This window comes from Megascapheus bottae, chromosome 2 (genome assembly GCF_031878675.1).
Source record: "Megascapheus bottae isolate mThoBot1 chromosome 2, mThoBot2.hap1, whole genome shotgun sequence".
NCBI lineage: Eukaryota > Metazoa > Chordata > Mammalia > Rodentia > Geomyidae > Megascapheus > Megascapheus bottae.
The window spans coordinates 1,112,013-1,128,714 of record NC_143510.1 but is presented as its reverse complement, the minus strand read 5'-3'; the positions used below and the strand labels follow the sequence as shown (position 1 = coordinate 1,128,714).

Below are 16,702 nucleotides of genomic sequence, written 5' to 3'. Positions count from 1 at the left end.
ATGCCACATGAGAGAGCAAAACCCTGAACTCACACACACATCAACCAGGTATGATAGGGACTGGTGACCCAGCACTAAGGAGCCCAAAACACAGAGTCTGAGGTTTGAGACCAGCCTGGATTACATCACAAGACCTGTCAGTGTATTTAGAGAAAACCCACAGACATGGTGGAAGGACCTTGAGGACGTGGATGGGGGGTCCTGAGGTACAGACTGCCGCCACTGCTCCATCCCAGCCATGCAGACAGCAGCCACGTGCAGTAAAGGACGCGGAGCAGGCCTGGTGGCCCTCTCCAGTCATTCCAGCTCGCTATGGGGAGGAATGTGAGGATCATGGTGCAAAGCCAATTTGGGCAAAAGAGGTCCTGCACACACAAACATTGATTGATACTGTAATTTTAGCAGTAATTAAGCAGCACTGTCGTTAATTATATCCTTGTCTTTTACATGTTGTGAATTGATCCAATATATACAATGAGCATTATCATATATATCCTAATAAATGAAAATTCTAGAAGGTTGCAAGCCATATTGATAAGGGCATATGTGTTTGTGTGTGTGTGTGTGTGTGTGTGTGTGTGTGCGCGTGTGCGTGTGCGTGCGCACTCGTGTCTGTGCATGGGTATGCTGTTCCTTAGGCTTAACCTCTGGCCCTCCCATTCTCACTGGGCTTCTTTGCCCAAGGCTTTGTACCACTTGAGCCACAGCTCTGCTTCTGGCTTTTTGCTGGTTAGCTGGAAATGAGAGTCTCATGGAATTTTCTGTCTAGGCTGGCTTTTAACCTCAATCCTCAGATCCTAGCCTCCTGAGTAACTGGGATTACAGGTGTGAGAGCCACCAGAGCTTGACTTACTGCAATCTTTTTTTCTTTTTTTCTTTTTTTTTTTTTTGGCCAGTCCTGAGGCTTGAACTCGGCCCCTGGGCAATGTCCTTGGATACTTAAGCCATAGCACCACTTCCAGCTTTTTCTGTGTATGTGGTACCAAGGAATTGAACTCAAGGTTCCTGCATGCTAGGTGAGCACTCTACCACTAGGTTATGCTCACAGTCCTAGTGCAATGTTTTCTGACCTCAAACTCTTTTGAATAGTTAGGCTCAGAAGTTTAAAGTTTAAGCATATGACATCAACTGCCCAACCTGTGTTACTAATTGTGAGTCCCTTCAGTCCTTGACCACTTTTGATTTTCATGTGTCACACTACTGGAGATGAGACTTTTCATTAGAAAATTGTGACCTGTACAGTGCCAGGGATTTTATGGTTAGTTCCTAACTGGGTCCTGAGATGTGTGTGTGTGTGTGCATGTGCATGTGCGTGCGCGCATGTGTGTGCACACTAGTCCAGGGACTTGAACTCAGGGCCTGGGCACTGTACCAGGACTTTTTCACTCAAATCTAGCACTTTACAACTTGAGCCACAGCTGCTTCCAGCTTTTTGGTGGTTAATTGGAGATACGAGTCTCATAGATTCTTGCTCTGTCTTTGAACTCTGATCCTCAGTTCTCAGCCTCAGGAGTAGCTATGATTACAGGTATGTGCTACCAGTGCCCAGATTAGTTGTTGTTGGCATTGTTTGTTTTTTTGTTGGTCATGGGACTTGAACTCTGGGCCTAGCTGTTGTCCCTGAGCTCTTCAGCTCAAGGCTAGTGCTCTACTACTTGAGCCACAGTGCCACGTACAGTATTTTGGTGGTTAATTGGAGATAAGAGTCTCACAGACGTTTTAGTGCCCGGGCTGGCTTTGAACAGTGATCCTCAGATCTCAGCCTCCTGGGTAGCTAGGCATGAGCCACCACGCCTGGCTCCAGCTTAGTTGTTTCTTAATAAAAGTTTAAATTATATTCAGATCTTTTGGGTTCATCAGCCACTGAAGAGGTGGTTCCCAGCCCACTTATTTTTTCCTCTTCACTTGCCTGGCTTGGGTTTTCCTCACCAGGCCAAGATCATCAGAAGGACAAAAGCAGAGGCTGAGGAAGAGATGGAATGTGCTGTGTCTTTATCAGTAAAGGTTTTTTCTTCAATCATTTTCAAGACAAGAGTAAAATTCTAAGCCCGATGGAGAATTTCCTCTAGGAGCTTGGTGACCCACCCTGTAATCTTACGAGCTCAGAGACTGAGGTCTGAGGATCATGGTTTGAAGACAACCCAGATAGGACAATCCATGATACCATTTCCACCAAAAAGCTAGACGTTGAGCTGTGGTTTTTATGATAGAGTGCCAGCTTTGAGCACAAAAGCTTAGGGACAGTGCTTAAGCCTTGAGTTCAAGCCTCAGTACTGGCACACGCATGCACATACGCACACATACAAATACTAATTTTATGCTAATTTAAATCATAATATCCCTTCCCACTAATGCTTTTTCCCCTCTAATGTAGTAGGAAGTAGATTGATAAGAATTCACGATACTGAGGCTGGGAGCATGGCCTAATGGTAGTGTGCTTGGCTAGCAGGCACAAAGCTCTGGGTTCGATTCCCCGGTGCCATATACAGAAAAAAAAAAAGTGCTGTGGCTCAGGTGGCAGAGCACTGAGCTTGAGCAGAAAGTGTCCAGACCTTGAGTTCAGTCCCCAGGGCTGGCAAAAAAAAAAAAAAAACAAATCCATGATACTTAGTACCACGAATGAACACAAGTTAAAGTGAGCAGCCACCCTTGTGGTTGGTATGCCACCACTAAGGACCGTCCACTTCCTTTATGGTGAAATAATGGATTTCTTTCCCCACCAGAAAAAGAAAATGACCTTTTAAGTCCCTGAACAGTAAGAAGCACGCTATTTCATTGATCTCATGATGTATTCTTTATGGTTACCAGCGATCACTTAGGTGAAACTGCCTAAGTATAAGCTCATTAGAGATTGGGGTGACAGGGGTATTTTTTGTTTGTTTGTTTGATTTTTGCCAGTTCCAGGGCTTGAGCTCAGGGCCTGAGCACTGTCCTTGTGCTTTCTTAAGGCTAGGGCTCTACCACTTGAACCACAGCACCACTTCCAGCTTTTTTCTATGTATGTGGTACTGAGGAATTGAACCCGGGTCTTCGTGCATGCTAGGCAAGCACTCTACCACTAGGCCAAACTCCCAGCCCATGGGATAATAGTTTTCTATGTTTAAAGATTCTGAAGGTAAGATTTAGGGAATAAAGCTCTCAGGCACCAGTGACTCAGATCTATAGTCCTAGCAATTTAGGAGACTGAGATCTGAGACTTGCAATTTGAAGCCAGCTGCAACTGGCAACTAGCAAAAGACGGAAGTGGAGGTATGGCTCATGGTAGAGCATTAGCCTTGAGCAAAAAAGTCCAAGGATAGTGCCCGGGCTCTGAGAGCAAGTCCCAGACCTGTAACACACAGAGACACACATACACAGGATTTCACAGAGCAGGGCTGCGCGTGTGGTTTGGTTAATGGAATACTGTGTCCTGCACAGGAGTTCATGGCTTGATCTCCACAGGGCTACAGTAGCTGAGGTTGTACCTAGTGCCATGGTCCTGGACAGGCACCCCAGCCTTAGAAGACTTCTGATGATGGATTGGGTTGAGAAGGATTTAATCAACTAAACACAAAAATCAGCAAACGTGTTTCTGGATCTTTAACTGTGACAATGCACCGTGCCCGGCTTAAACTGGATTGCTTTGTAATTCATCCTGGCATTATTTACTTTCTGTATGACTTGAGTCAAGGTCTCTCTCTATTTCCCCATCTGTCAAAAACACTACTAATTGTTAATAATTGTATAATTTTATTATAGTAATAGTTAATAACAGTATATCGAAATTGCAGAGTTGTAAGTATCAATTAGCTAATGCCTCTAAAGTACTTAGAACTTTTTTTTTTTGCTGTGGCTTGAACTGGAGACCCCAGACCCCATACCTACTTGGCCCTCATGGACTTTCCTCTCTGGACTGGCTTCAAATCATGATCCTCAGATCTCAGCCTTGTGAGTAGCCAAGATTACAGGCCCTAGTATAGTATCCAGGAAGAACCATCCTTAATAGTAGTCGATAGCTTCTGGGACTAGACTTTGGAAAGCTGAGACGAAGGATATCAAGAAGATGGTTATGTTCACCAAGCAGAGGCCTTCTAGAGTGGTAGGGAGGCATTCTAAGTCCTATTCTGAATCCAAATTCCACCTCTTTTTTAAAAATATATGTATTATTTGGTGTCAGTACAGGGACCTGAACCCCAGACAGGACCTCGTGCTCTCACTTGGCTTTTGCTACTCAAGGCTGGTGTTCTACCACTTGAGCCACGCCTCTACTTCCAATCCACATCTCATAGAAGGCAGAAAATGATACCTTTGAAACTATTTAACCTTGCTCCTGTTTTAAGATTTCTCTTCCAAGGGATAGTACTTTTTGATCAGCCTAGATCCCGACTTCCTCTGTTCTGGTTTATACTGACCCTGTCGCTTGCCACAGTAACCTGAGACCAGGCTGACTACACAAAAGCAAAGAAAGAAGAGCAAGGCACACCAGGCCAGGAGAGCCAGCCAGGGTTTGTGAGTCACCTGAGGGTGCCCCCGGGTCTGTGCTTCATTCTCAGGTGTGTGGTTCCCTCCATTAGAACCCTTTGTTCTGTTCAGTGCTTGTTTGCTGATGTTGGATCTTGACGGGACAGGCATATGGGAAAGCTTTGTATGTCTGGGCACAAAGAAAGGAGAGATGGTCTTGTTATCTGAGTTGCTCACAGAGTCCGAACTTGCTAATGACAGCATATTTACCACAGGGGTGAGGGACTCCTTCAGAGAACTGAATTTGGCCCCAGAATCCGTGATGAGTTTCTGGGGACTACCAGTATCCTCTGTGTTTGCAAGCCAACCTTGCTGTGTGGCTGCGGATGGATATTCTATTAATGGCAGCAAATAGCCCATTCTGGTAGTTAGTTGGTGATGTAAATTCGTGGTTTTTAAGATCCTTAGTCTGTCCCTTCCATCAGATGAAGAACGGGTGTTTAGATAGGTGGCAGGTGACTGCCCAAAAACCAGCAGGTCTGGATCTTTACCTGAAAGATAAATAAAATACCACTCATTTGACTTTTGAAGGGTTTTGTGTATGTATGCATTCATGTGCCCATCCTGGGGCTTGAACTCAGGGCCTGGACGCTATCCCTGAGCTTCTTTTACTCAAGACTATCACTCTACCACTTGAGCCACAGAAAATCCAAGCTACAACACTCAACTCCTCCCCCACCCCTGCAAAAAAAAATGGGTTGGGAGTTTGAAAGGCTTTTTCCCGACATAATCTCAGAACACTGAGAATTTCCTGAGAAGGTCAATCAGTCCAGGCTTTACAGGAATTCAGATTTCTATCTTGAGTGTAGGTAACTCCAAACTAGACCGCATGGGGGCCTGGGGGCAGACTAGGGTTTATGCACATTGTAAGCAGTTTACTGTCTGGCTCTAGTTCCCAAGACAAAGTCATTTGCCACTTGTACACAAGATACTGTCACATGTTGAAGTATAGACCTTACTTTCAGCACATGCTTTCCTATACAAGACCAGTTAAAACCTTGGTGAATGGAACCTGGAATTTGAAGCTGGCCGAAGGCTACAGGTGTACCCCAAACCTCAGTTCCACAGTCCTACTCTGTTGCAGTGGGTTGAGGGGCACATGGTAGGTTACAACAGAAAGGCTCAGAAACTTTCCTACCTAGGCTGGTTTTAAAATGTGATCCTCATATCTCGGCCTCCTGAGCAGCTAGGATTATAGGTGTGAGCCACCAGTGCTTGACTCCTTCCAATTTTTAATACCAAATAGCTTTAAGGCATCATTTGGAGAATTTGGACTAAGTTGACAGTGTGCCACTCTGAACTTCTGAGGGGTGTGCCCAGATCCGTGGCTGTGTTCCACGTAGCAGAACTCACCAGGAGACTTTGTTCTGGGCGCACATTTGACTCCACCAGCAGAAGGTGTTCCATGTGCAAGTGCTTCTGAACAAAACAAGCTGGGGACACTGCGAGCTCACACCTGGAATCCTAGCTACTCAGATCTGAGGATTTCTGTGAAAGGCCAGCACCTGGCTTTATAACTATTTTTCTAGTTATATGCTCATTCAATTCAAGTACCAACTTTAGATTTTGTTGAGGGCTCATGAAACAAAATACTTAAGTTCTTATAGGATTTTGCATCTGGAATGAACTTGTAGCTGAATTTGCCAACCCAAAAGGAATTTTCTTTCCATTTTTTTCACACAGAATGTGAAAGAATGACTTAGGGATTGGTAGCAGCATAATGATTGACAGTCACTTTCCAGGCCTATCTGCCTCTACCAGAGTATCATCAGTACCTTGAAATACTGAGGCCGAGAGTTTGGCCTAGTGGTTCAAGTGCTTGCCTAGCATGCATGAAGAACCGGGTTCGATTCCTCGGTACCACGTACATAGAAAAAAGCCGGAAGTGGTGCTGAGGCTCAAGTGGTAGAGCTCTAGCCTTGAGAAAATCCAACGACAGTGCTCAGGCCCTGAGCTCAAGCCCAGGACTGGCCAAAAAAAAAAAATCTTGAAATATAAGCCAGGCATTGGTGGCTAACACCTGTAATCCTAGCTACTCAAGAGGCTGAGATCTGACAATCACAGTTCAAAGCCAGCCAAGGGAGGAAAGTCTAAGAGACTCTAATCTCTAAATCACCAGAAGTGGAACTGTAGCTCAAACCTAGTTTTGAGCAAAAACAGCTCAGGGACAGTGCCCAAGCCCTAAGTTCAAGTCTCAGAACCAGTGCGCATATGCGCACACACACACACACACACACACACACACACACACACACACTATTGAGCCATTACCATCTGTTATATTGTACAAGATGGCGCTGGTTCCAGGTTCTAATATGCAGCTCTCTAGCGTAGGGCAGTGGACGTGGAGACAATTGACATTGTCATGAATTGGGTTATAGAAGAAGACTGCCAAATTACAGGACACTGTAAAAAACAAAACAGGCAGAGTTACATCTATAGGTGGTCTGGGATTCTACCAGTTTTTACACATTTGAGGTTCTGGCTATATAGCCCAGATTGGCCTCACTCTCCTCTTGGCTCAAACTCCCAGGTACTGGGATTACCCCACTACTAGCGTGATGAGCAATGTGTAACTACCTCACGGAAGACTACGTTAACACTACATTATAAAACTCCATTTAGACCTGGGACTGAACCCTCTGCACTGTTGTTTTTCTTTTGTTTTCCTCTGGCAGTACTATGGTTAGAAGTCATAGCCTTGGCTTGGGAGTTTGGCTTAATGATAGAATGCTTGCCTAGCATGCACAAAGACCTGGGTTTGATTCCTTGGTATCACATATGTAGAAAGAAAGCCGGAAGTGATTCTATGGCTCAACTGGTAGAGCTCTAGCCTTGAGGAAGCCCAAGGACAGTGCTCACGCCCTGAGTTCAGGCCCTGGGGCTGGGGGGAAAAAAAAAAAAAAAAAAAAGCCAGAGCCTTGTGCTTGCTAGCAGTTGCTCTACACTTAGGCCATACCTCTAGTTCTCATAGTTTTTTGGTTGGTTGTGGGGCTTGAACTCTGGGCCTGGTTGCTGCCCTGAACTCTTCAGCTCAAGACTAGCACTCTGCCACTTGAGCTACAGCACCACTTCTGGCTTTTTCTGTGTATGTGGTACCAAGGAATTGAACCTATGGCTTTGTGCTAGGCAAGCACCCTACCACTAGGCCACATGCTCAGCCCCCTACATTTTTTTTGTATGTATTGTATTTTGAGGACTAGAGCTTGAACCCAGGACTTGCTCTTGCTTGGCTTTTTCATCCAAGGCTGGCATTTTTACCTACCACTTGAACCACTTCCTGGTTTTTTGCTGGTTAATTTGAGATAAGAGACTCAGACTTTTCTACTAAGCCTGGCTGTGAACCTCCATTTTCCAATCTAGCCCCCTGAGAAGCTAGGATTGTTGAAGTGAGCCACCAGTGCCCGGCTTTGATTAAAAAAAAGAAAAAAGAAAAAAAACACTTTTTGAAAGAAAACATCTGACTTTCTCTAATCTTTCATACATTTCTTTCCACAAAGGATACCTTGAATCATTATTTTGTAGTGTTCATGAAAACTTGAACTAACTACAAAAATTTCTGGGGATGCTCTGGGAGTTTGGCCTAGTGGTAGAGTGCTTCCCTATCATGCAGGAAGACCTGGGTTCAATTGCTCGGTACCACATGCATAGAAAAAGGCGGAAATGGTGCTTTGTCTCAAGTGGCAGAGCTCTAGTCTTGAGAAAGCCCAAGAGAGTGCTCAGGCCCTGATTTCAGGCTCTGACACTGGCAAAAAAAAATTCTGGGGTTTACATATATATATATATATATATATATATGGAGTTTTGTATAGTAAGCTCAACTTATTTTTTTATAGTATTGAGCAAGCATGGTAAAAAATAACAATAAATTTTAAAACAAAGTTCAAAATACTTTTAAGTTCATCATGCACATTCTGTACCTCCATTGATAAGGACAAGCTCTTAATCAGTCCCATGTTGAGATGAGACATGTTTAAACTATTTGTCTAGACACACCCTGGAGCTCCCACCTGTAATCCTGGCTACTTGGGAGATGAGTAGCCAGCCAAGGAAGGAATCAGCAAAAAGCTAGAAGTGGACGTGTGGCTCAAGTGGTAGAAAAAGCCAAGTGAGGGGCCAGGAGTTTGGCCTAGTGGTAGAGTGCTTGCCTAGCATGCACGAAGACCCGGGTTTGATTCCTCAGTGCCACATACATAGAGAAAAGCTGGAAGTGGTGCTGAGGCTCAAGTGGTAGAGCTCTAGCCTTGAGAAAGTCCAAGGACAGTGCTCAGGCCCTGAGCTCAAGCCCAGGACTGGCAAAAAAACCTAGTGAGCATATAGGGCCCTGAGTTTAAGCCCTAGTACTGGCACAAGCTAAGAGGGGGGTGGGAAGGAAGGAAGGAAGGAGGGAGGGAAGGAAGGAAGGAGGGAGGGAAGGAAGGAAGGGAGGGAGGGAGGGAAGGAAGGGAGGGAGGGAGGGAGGGAAGGAAGGAAGGAGGGAGGGAGGGAGGGAAGGAAGGAGGGAGGGAGGGAGGGAAGGAGGGAGGGAAGGAAGGAAGGAAGGGAGGGAGGGAAGGAAGGAAGGAAGGGAGGGAAGGAAGGAAGGAAGGGAGGGAGGAAGGAGAAAAAGGAGGAAGGGAGATTGTCTCTAGCCTTCCAGATCCTTTAACATTCTGAGACATGTGTTTGTAAGCAGAGCTTGCCGTGGCCATCCTGGAAAGGCCGAGTGTGCCCTCCCCTCTGTCCGTCTGTCTGTCCGTCTGTCTGTCTGTCCGTCTGTCTGTCTGTCTGTCTGTCTGTCTGTCTGTCTGTCTCCCCCTCTCCTCTCCCCTTCTGTCCGCACTTCTCTCAGTTCTTCCCTCTCCCTCTCTCCCTCTCCTCGCGGTCTCCCTGACTTTCCCTCCCCCCTCCCTCCCTCCCTCCGTCCCGCATCCCACCCCAGCGCGTCCTGACACTGGCCCAGCGCGGCCCCAGCTCACCGTCCTTCCGGAGGCAGCAGCTCCGGCCACACCGCCGGCCGGTGCTCTCCGAGTAATACTTCAAGACCTGGGCGCCCCGCGCCTGAGACTCGTCCAGGTCCAGGTGGAGGCCGGGGAAGCGGCGGATCCAGCAGCCTCGGAAGACGACGGCGGGCGAGCAGAGCGCGGGCGCGCGCGCGGCGGGGCCCCCGCGGAGCAGCAGCAGCAGCAGCAGCGCGGCGCCCGCCCAGGCCGCCCGCATGGCGCCGCCACCCGGGGCTCGGATCCCCGCGGCCTGCAGATCGCCAGCTGCGGCGGCCGGCGGGGCTCTCGAGCCACCTGGAGGAGGGCCCGCGGCGGCTGCTTGGCCGAGTGGCTCCAGTGGCCACACTGTCACCGCCGTCAAAGGCACAGACGCCTCCTAGTGAAGCCCTGGAGACAGGAAACCCTAGCCAGGCCTCTGCGAGGAGCCCCGCGCCCCAGCAGAGTCCGCGGGGGGAGGATCGGCTTCCCCAGAACAGGACCCGCTCTGTGCGCCTCTGTATCGGTGGAAAGGATCTGCACTGCTTTAGAAAAAGACCAGCTCTGTATTTCCCTGGCCCCCGAGGTCTGGGGTTCGGGTTCACCAGGAAACTAGTTCACACGCTTCAGTTACGTTTTTCTTTTCTTTTTGCCAGTCCTGGGCTTGAGCTCAGGGCCTGAGCCTTGGCCCTGAGCCTGTCGGTGCTCAAGGCTCTGTGTGCCACTTAAACCACAGCACCACTACCAGCCTTTTCTTTTCTTTTTCTTTTTTCCCTTCTTTTTTTTTTTTTTTTTTTTTTGTGGCCAGTCCTGGGGCTCGAACTCAGGGCCTAAGCACTCTCCCTGAGCTCTCTCAAGGCTAGAGCTCTACCACTTGAGCCTCAGCACCACTTCCAGCTTTTTCTATGTATATGGTACTGAGGAATCGAATCCAGACCTTCCTGCATGCCAGGCAAGCACTCTACTGTGACCACACTCCAGCCCCTGTAGTTACATTTTTGTTATTTTTACCTTGAAACAACTTGAAATGAAAGTAAAAATGAAAGAAAACTTGAAGTTTTAATTTTATAGAGGTCACCAAATCATTGATGGATTATAGATTCTGGTTACATTTGGGGGAGGGAGATGGGTTACTGGTCCTGTGGCTTGAACTCAAAGCCTGGGCACTGTCCCTGAGCTTCTATTGCTCAAGGCTAGTGCTCTATCACTTAAGCCACAGTGCCACTTTTGGCTTTTTTTGGTAGTTGAAAGGAAATAGGGGTCTTACAGACTTTCCTGGCCAGACTGGCTTTGAAATTCAATTCTCACATCTCAGCCTCCTGTGTAGCTGGGATTACAGGTGTGAGCCACCAGCACCTGGCTTCCTTCCCATCTTTCAGGCACATAAAATAGCTGTTTCTTTTGTGTGATCTGTAATTCCTAGAAATTCTCACAGTCCATGCAGAGAAGCTGGAATGATCCATCATTGTTTAACCTTTGTCTGCCAAATGATTCTTAAATGAAAGTCATTGTGTCATAAGGATAAAGCTACAAGCTCCAAAGCAAAAGCTTGCCTTCTCCAGTACTAGAGCTGTCTGCTAGTGCTCTTTCCTGTAATCCTAGCTACCCAAGAGGTTGAGATACAAGGAGGGCAGTTCAAAGCCAGTCCAGGCGGAAAATTCTGTGAGATTCTCATCACCAGTTAACTACCAAAAAGCTGTGACTTAAGTGGTAGAGTTTCAGCCTTGAGTGGAAAAGCTAAGAGAGAGTGACCAAGCTGAGTTCAAGCTCCAGTATCAGCATAAAATAAAGTAGCATATAGCCTTTCTTACAAATACTAGCAATTACCCAGAATGACTGTTCTGTTGTAATGCAGTATTGCCTTAAAAAACACTTATCTAAGCCAGGCTCAGTGGCTCACACCTAGCTACTCAGGAGGCTGAGATCTGAGAATTGAGGTTCAAAACCAGCCCCGGCACTAACAAGCCTATGAGATGCTTATCTCCTGTTAACCACCAGAAAACTGAAAGTGGCTTTGTGGCTGTAGGGAGTAAGACAGTAGCCTTGAGCTGAAGAGCTTAGGGACAGACCCAGGCCCACGGTTCAATTCCTCAGTACCACATACATGGAAAAGCTGGAAGTAGTTCTGTGGCTCAAGTAGCGGAGCTCTAGCCTAGAGGAAAGCCCAAGGACAATGCTCAGGCTCTGATTCCAGTCCCCAGGACTGGCAAAGAACAAGCAAACAAACACTTATCTACTAAATAGATAAAAGTGTGGGGAATGTGGATCAAGACTTGTGGTCTGTGGTGTGGGGAGCGGGATTATTTTATTTGTTTTCATGCCAGTAGTGGAGCTTGAAGTCAGGGCCTCGGTACAGTGCTTTTGTTTTTCTGCACAAGGCAATTTAACCAGCAATTAACCAGCAAGAACCTGGTTAACTGGAAATAAAAGTCTCCCAGACTTTTCTGCCAAGATTGTCTTGGAACCACGACCTCAGCCTCCTGAGGTGGTTGGACTATAGGCCTGAGCCACAGTGTGTTGTGTTATTTTAGTCTTACGTACACCAGTGATATAAAGTTCCTGAAGTGAATCATAGATCCATGATCACTCTATAATAGGATACAGATTGATTCAGCTTATCTTATTTCATAGAGCAGTATTTTCTTGAAGCCTATGCATATTATTTATGTCTTTTCTAAAGAAAGGAATTTATAATGGCTGTGATGTGATTTTGCATTTTCAGGTTCACAGAAAACTTACTGTGTAAGGTGTTTAGATGATTAGATCTTTTTTGATGTCCTTAGTCTTCATTGATGTTATTGTTATGTCAAAGGGGTGGGGGTTGGGGGAAAGCTAGGATCACGGCCCAGAATTGTCAGGCTAGGAGACCAGGTTTCCAGGCTAGCCCGAGCTCACCCTCTATTATTACTTGCACATCTTTCATTGAACAGGATTTTGGTTTTGGTCTGTTTCAAAAGGCCAGAAAATACCAGTCTGAAGCATACCTGTGGCAGCTGGGAAACAAAAGCATCCATGGGTAGAAGATTCTGAAGAGGTGGAGGAGGGACTGAGAGTCTGTTCATCCTGGCTGACCCACTGCGTCCTGTACGGTTGCACACATCAACCGATTCATGGCCAACAGCTCTGACACTGGGTCTACTGGCCAGGTCCTCTAGCCGACTGCCTATTCCTTGATTCTCGTGGTATTTATTTTTTTCTCTTTTTCTCTCTCTCTTTCTTTCTTTTCCCTCCCAGTCCTAGAACTGGAACTCAGAGCCTGGGTACTTGCCTAGCATGCATGAAGACCTGGGTTTGATTCCTCAGTACCATGTACATAGAAAAAGCCAGAAGTGGTGCTATAGATCAAGTGGCAGAGTGTTAGCTAGCCTTGAGCAAAAAGTATCCAAGAACAGCACCCAGGCCCTGAGTTCAAGCCCAGGACTGGCAAAAAATATATAGAGAGATGTATATAGATAGATAGATAGATAGATATCTTTTTAGTCAATTTATGAGTACATCTTTATTTTATAATATAATTTTAAAAATTATCTTTAGTCTCACAAGGGGTTTCTATTCAACATATCAAGTTATGAGTACAATGTATCTTGATATTATTATTCTTTGTGTGTGTGCCTTTCCTGGGACTTGAACTCAGGGCCTCTTGGTTTTACTTGGTTTTGCTCAGTTGGCACTCCAACCACTTGAGCCCACTTCCACGTCCAGCTTGTTGTTGGTTAATTGTAGATAGAAATCTTATGGTCGTTCCTGCTCCCACTTGCTTTGAATTGTGATCCTCAGATTGCAGCCTCCTGAGTAACTAAGATGACAGGTATAAGTTACCAGCCCCAATCTATATTATCATTAATTTGTTTGTCTGTCATGGCAGAGTCCTGTCGCTGAGCTCTTTTGCTCAAGGCTAGCACTCTACCACTTGAGCCCCAGTGTCACTTTTGGTTTTCTGTTGGTTAATTGGAGATAAGTATCTCACAGACTTTTCTGCCCTGGATGGCTTTGAAGCAGAATCCTCAGATCTCAGTCTCCTGAGTAATCAGGATTATAGGTGTGAGCCACCAGTGCCTGGCTAATATTATTTTTAGTTATCCTTAAGTAGTTGTACAAAGGATTTATGTGTGTGTGTGTGTATGTGTGTGTGTGTGTGTCCATCGTGGGGCTTGAACTCTGGGCCTGGGTGCTTTCCCTGAGCTCTTCAGCTCTTGAGGCACAGTGCCATTTCCAGTTTTCTACTGATTAATTGGGGATAATAGTCTAACGGACTTTTTTGTGCCCGTGCTGAGATCCTCAGATCTCAGCCTGCTGAGTAACTAGGATTACAGGCATGAGCCACAGTGCCTGCTGAACAAAGGATTTTGAAGTCAACAAATCAGTCTGTGGGTACAATATACAAAGCAATGTGTTGAAAATATTTTGTTTTACGATTGTGACCTTTTCTTCTCTGATTTTAAAATTCTTCCTAAAATAACAGAGCAATGAGCATGACACAATGCCCTTTGACTTTGCAATAGGGGAAACGCATTTCATAAGGAAGGTTTCATTTAATGTCTTCTCATCCAAAAAGAAAAATGAAGCTTATTTAAAAAAAAAAGGGGGGGGTGGTGGTAAAGGAGCCTGGCATGGTGGCTCAGGCCTGTAATCCTAGCTACTCAGGAGGCTGAGATCTGAGGATCAAGGTTCAAAGCCAGCCCAGGCACAAAAAGGACCTGATACTCTTATCTCCAATTAACCTTCAGAAAATGGGGAACAGGGCTTGGCTCAAGGATAGGGTGGTAGCCTTGGGCAGAAGAGCTCAGGGACAGTGCCCAGGCCAAGTTCAAGCCCCATGACCACCAAAAAAAATAAGGGGGGGGATGAAGGAGGGATGTAGATAGCTCAGGGGTGGAGCTAGTGTTTAATATGCATGAAGATCAGGATTCAAATTCCAGGTATTGTAAATAAATAAATAAGGCTGGGAGTTTGGCCTATGGGTAGAATGATTGCCCAGTATGCATGAAGACCCAGGTTCAATTCTTTGGTGCCATATACACAGAAAAAGCCTGGAAGTGGTGATGTGGCTCAAGTGGTAGCCTTGAGAAAGCCCAGTGCTCAGGACCTGGGTTCAAGCCCTAGGACTGGCTAAATAAATAATAATGAAAGTACACATTGCTGTCCTAATTAAGCATAATTGTTATTGGTTCTGAAATCTTGCTCTATTCTGTCTCAAGTCCTGTGTGTGTGTGTCCTGTGACTTAATCTCTGGGCTTGGGTGCTTTTCCACTCAAGGTTGGTACACTACTACTTGAGATACAGCTCCATGTCTAGCTTTTTTTTTTTTTTTTTTTTTTTTTTTGCCAGTCCTGGGCTTGAGCTCAGGGCCTGAGCACTGTCCTTGGACTTTCTCAAGGCTAAAGCTCTACCACTTGAGCCTCAGCACCATTTCTTGCTTTTTTTCTATGTATGTGGTACCGAAGAATCAAACCTGGGTCTACGGGCATGCTAGGCAAGCACTCCACCACCAGGCCAAACTCTCGGGCCCCATGTCTAGCTTTTTGCTGGTTAATTGGAAAGGAGAGTGTCGTGATCTGAGTGGTTTTCAACTGCAGGCAGTCCTCAGTTCTCAGCCTCCTGAGGAGGTAGGATTACAGCCACCGGTGCTCAGTCCAATTTAAAGATTTTTGATTGGTTTATATTTTAAATTCTAGACTCCGGAAACATCTTTCTAGTGTCCAGGATTAGGCAAATTGAGGAGTCTGGTTTCAAAGTGTTAGGAAAATGGAGGAGAAAGGAAGGAACCAGGCCGGACTCCATCTTCCACAGCCCAGGACTGTGTATTTAGAACAGCGAGGGACCTCCAGCTTTCCCGTGGGCTTGGAGACTGTGTGTCTGGTCTGGGGAAGGAGCTAGGTTTTATGGAGTCTGAGCATGGAGGCAGAAGCCTCCTGGATGCAAAAGCCATTGGGTCAAGGGAGGTGGGGGCTTCGATAGATTGCCCTGCTGGAGCCAGGCCTGCACTTGGGGCTGCCTGGTGTCTGTGTGCGCCCAGGAACGCAGGCTGATGGGGAGGCTATCGGTTCCATATCTGGATGCATAGAACATTCAAGGAGACTCTCACGAGGTTGTTCAAGCCAAAAAGTTCATTCGGGGTAGCCAAACTGGGGCCGCCCCGGATGGAGGCACGGGGGGTGAGCTGACCACGGAGGCAGACGGCAGGGAGAGGGCGGGAGAAGGCGGGTCCCTCCAGCCTGGACGAGCTCACGTTCCAAAGCAGGCGCGGAGGGGACCTCAGAGCGCCCCGCACACTGCCAGGGCCCCAGGTGCTAGGCAAGGAGTAATAGGGAGGCCACGCGCACATCCGGGGAAAACGAAGGGGAAGCCGAGGCACAGGCAAAGAGCAAAGGGAAGCAGACACAGCAGCAGGGCGGCCGGCGGGGCTGCTCGCTCTCCGCTGGTCCAGCGGGTGGACTGAAGGCGGCCACGCGGGCGAATCCGAGGGCGACCCAAGGGGCGCCACACCAGCCTCGAATGAAGAAGCCAAGCGGGAGCTTGGCGCTTCAGGTTCAGGCCCTGGGACCGGCGCGCAGCCCCCAGCAGCCCGAGGGAAGCGCGGGCGCCGCTCAGTTACCGGCTCCTCGGAAAGGCCCAGGCCCGGAGCCTGAACCCGGCTTAGCCGGCTCCTCGCCCCTCTCCCGATAGAGAGCCGGGAAAGGCCTCGGAGGCCGCGGGCATGGGAGGGCAGCACCAGCTCCCGCACCCCGGGCCTTCCCGCACCCCGGGCCTGGCGCCCGGCTCCCCGCCAAGCCTCCCGGGGCGTCAGGATCCCAGGGCCGCGACGCGGGCGTGGCCGGGCCCCCACCGCCGGGCCCTGCAGGCTGGTTTGCAGCACCGGCCTTTTATGGTTGTCCAGAGGCGGCGGGGAGAAGGAAAGGAGGAGGGGTGGGCGGCGGAGGACCTGGAGCTGAAGGGTGACCATCCCGGGATACAGGCGAGAGGGGGCGGGCTGGGGGGAGAGGCTGGGGAGGGGGAGGGCTGGGGCCAGCGCTAAGACGGACGGGGCGAGGCGTTCAGGCGGGGAGGGCGGGGCTTCGGGGCGGGGGGCGGGGCTGTGACGGGGAGGGGCGGGGCGCCGCCCTCCGGGCTCAGCCGAGGAGGACGGGACTTCGGGCTGGAGGGCGGGGCTCGGGCTCGGGGGCGGGGCTTTGGGGAGGGCGGGGCTCGGGCTCGGGGGCGGGGCTTTGGGGAGGGCGGGGCGCGGGCTCCGAGGAGCGGGGCTC

General features: G+C 48.2%; 1 protein-coding gene across 1 annotated transcript; it reads right to left on the bottom strand.

Moving 5' to 3' along the window:
* Positions 1-3,695: 3,695 nt before the first annotated feature.
* Mansc4 (MANSC domain containing 4) lies at positions 3,696-9,699 on the bottom strand. Its single transcript, XM_090354251.1, has 3 exons — positions 9,459-9,699; positions 6,772-6,906; positions 3,696-4,991 (listed from the first exon to the last, which is right to left on the bottom strand). Exons 1-3 carry the CDS (start codon positions 9,697-9,699, stop codon positions 4,315-4,317), a joined length of 1,053 nt encoding a protein of 350 aa, XP_090210377.1. The 3' UTR covers positions 3,696-4,314.
* Between the last annotated feature and the right edge of the window lie 7,003 nt (positions 9,700-16,702).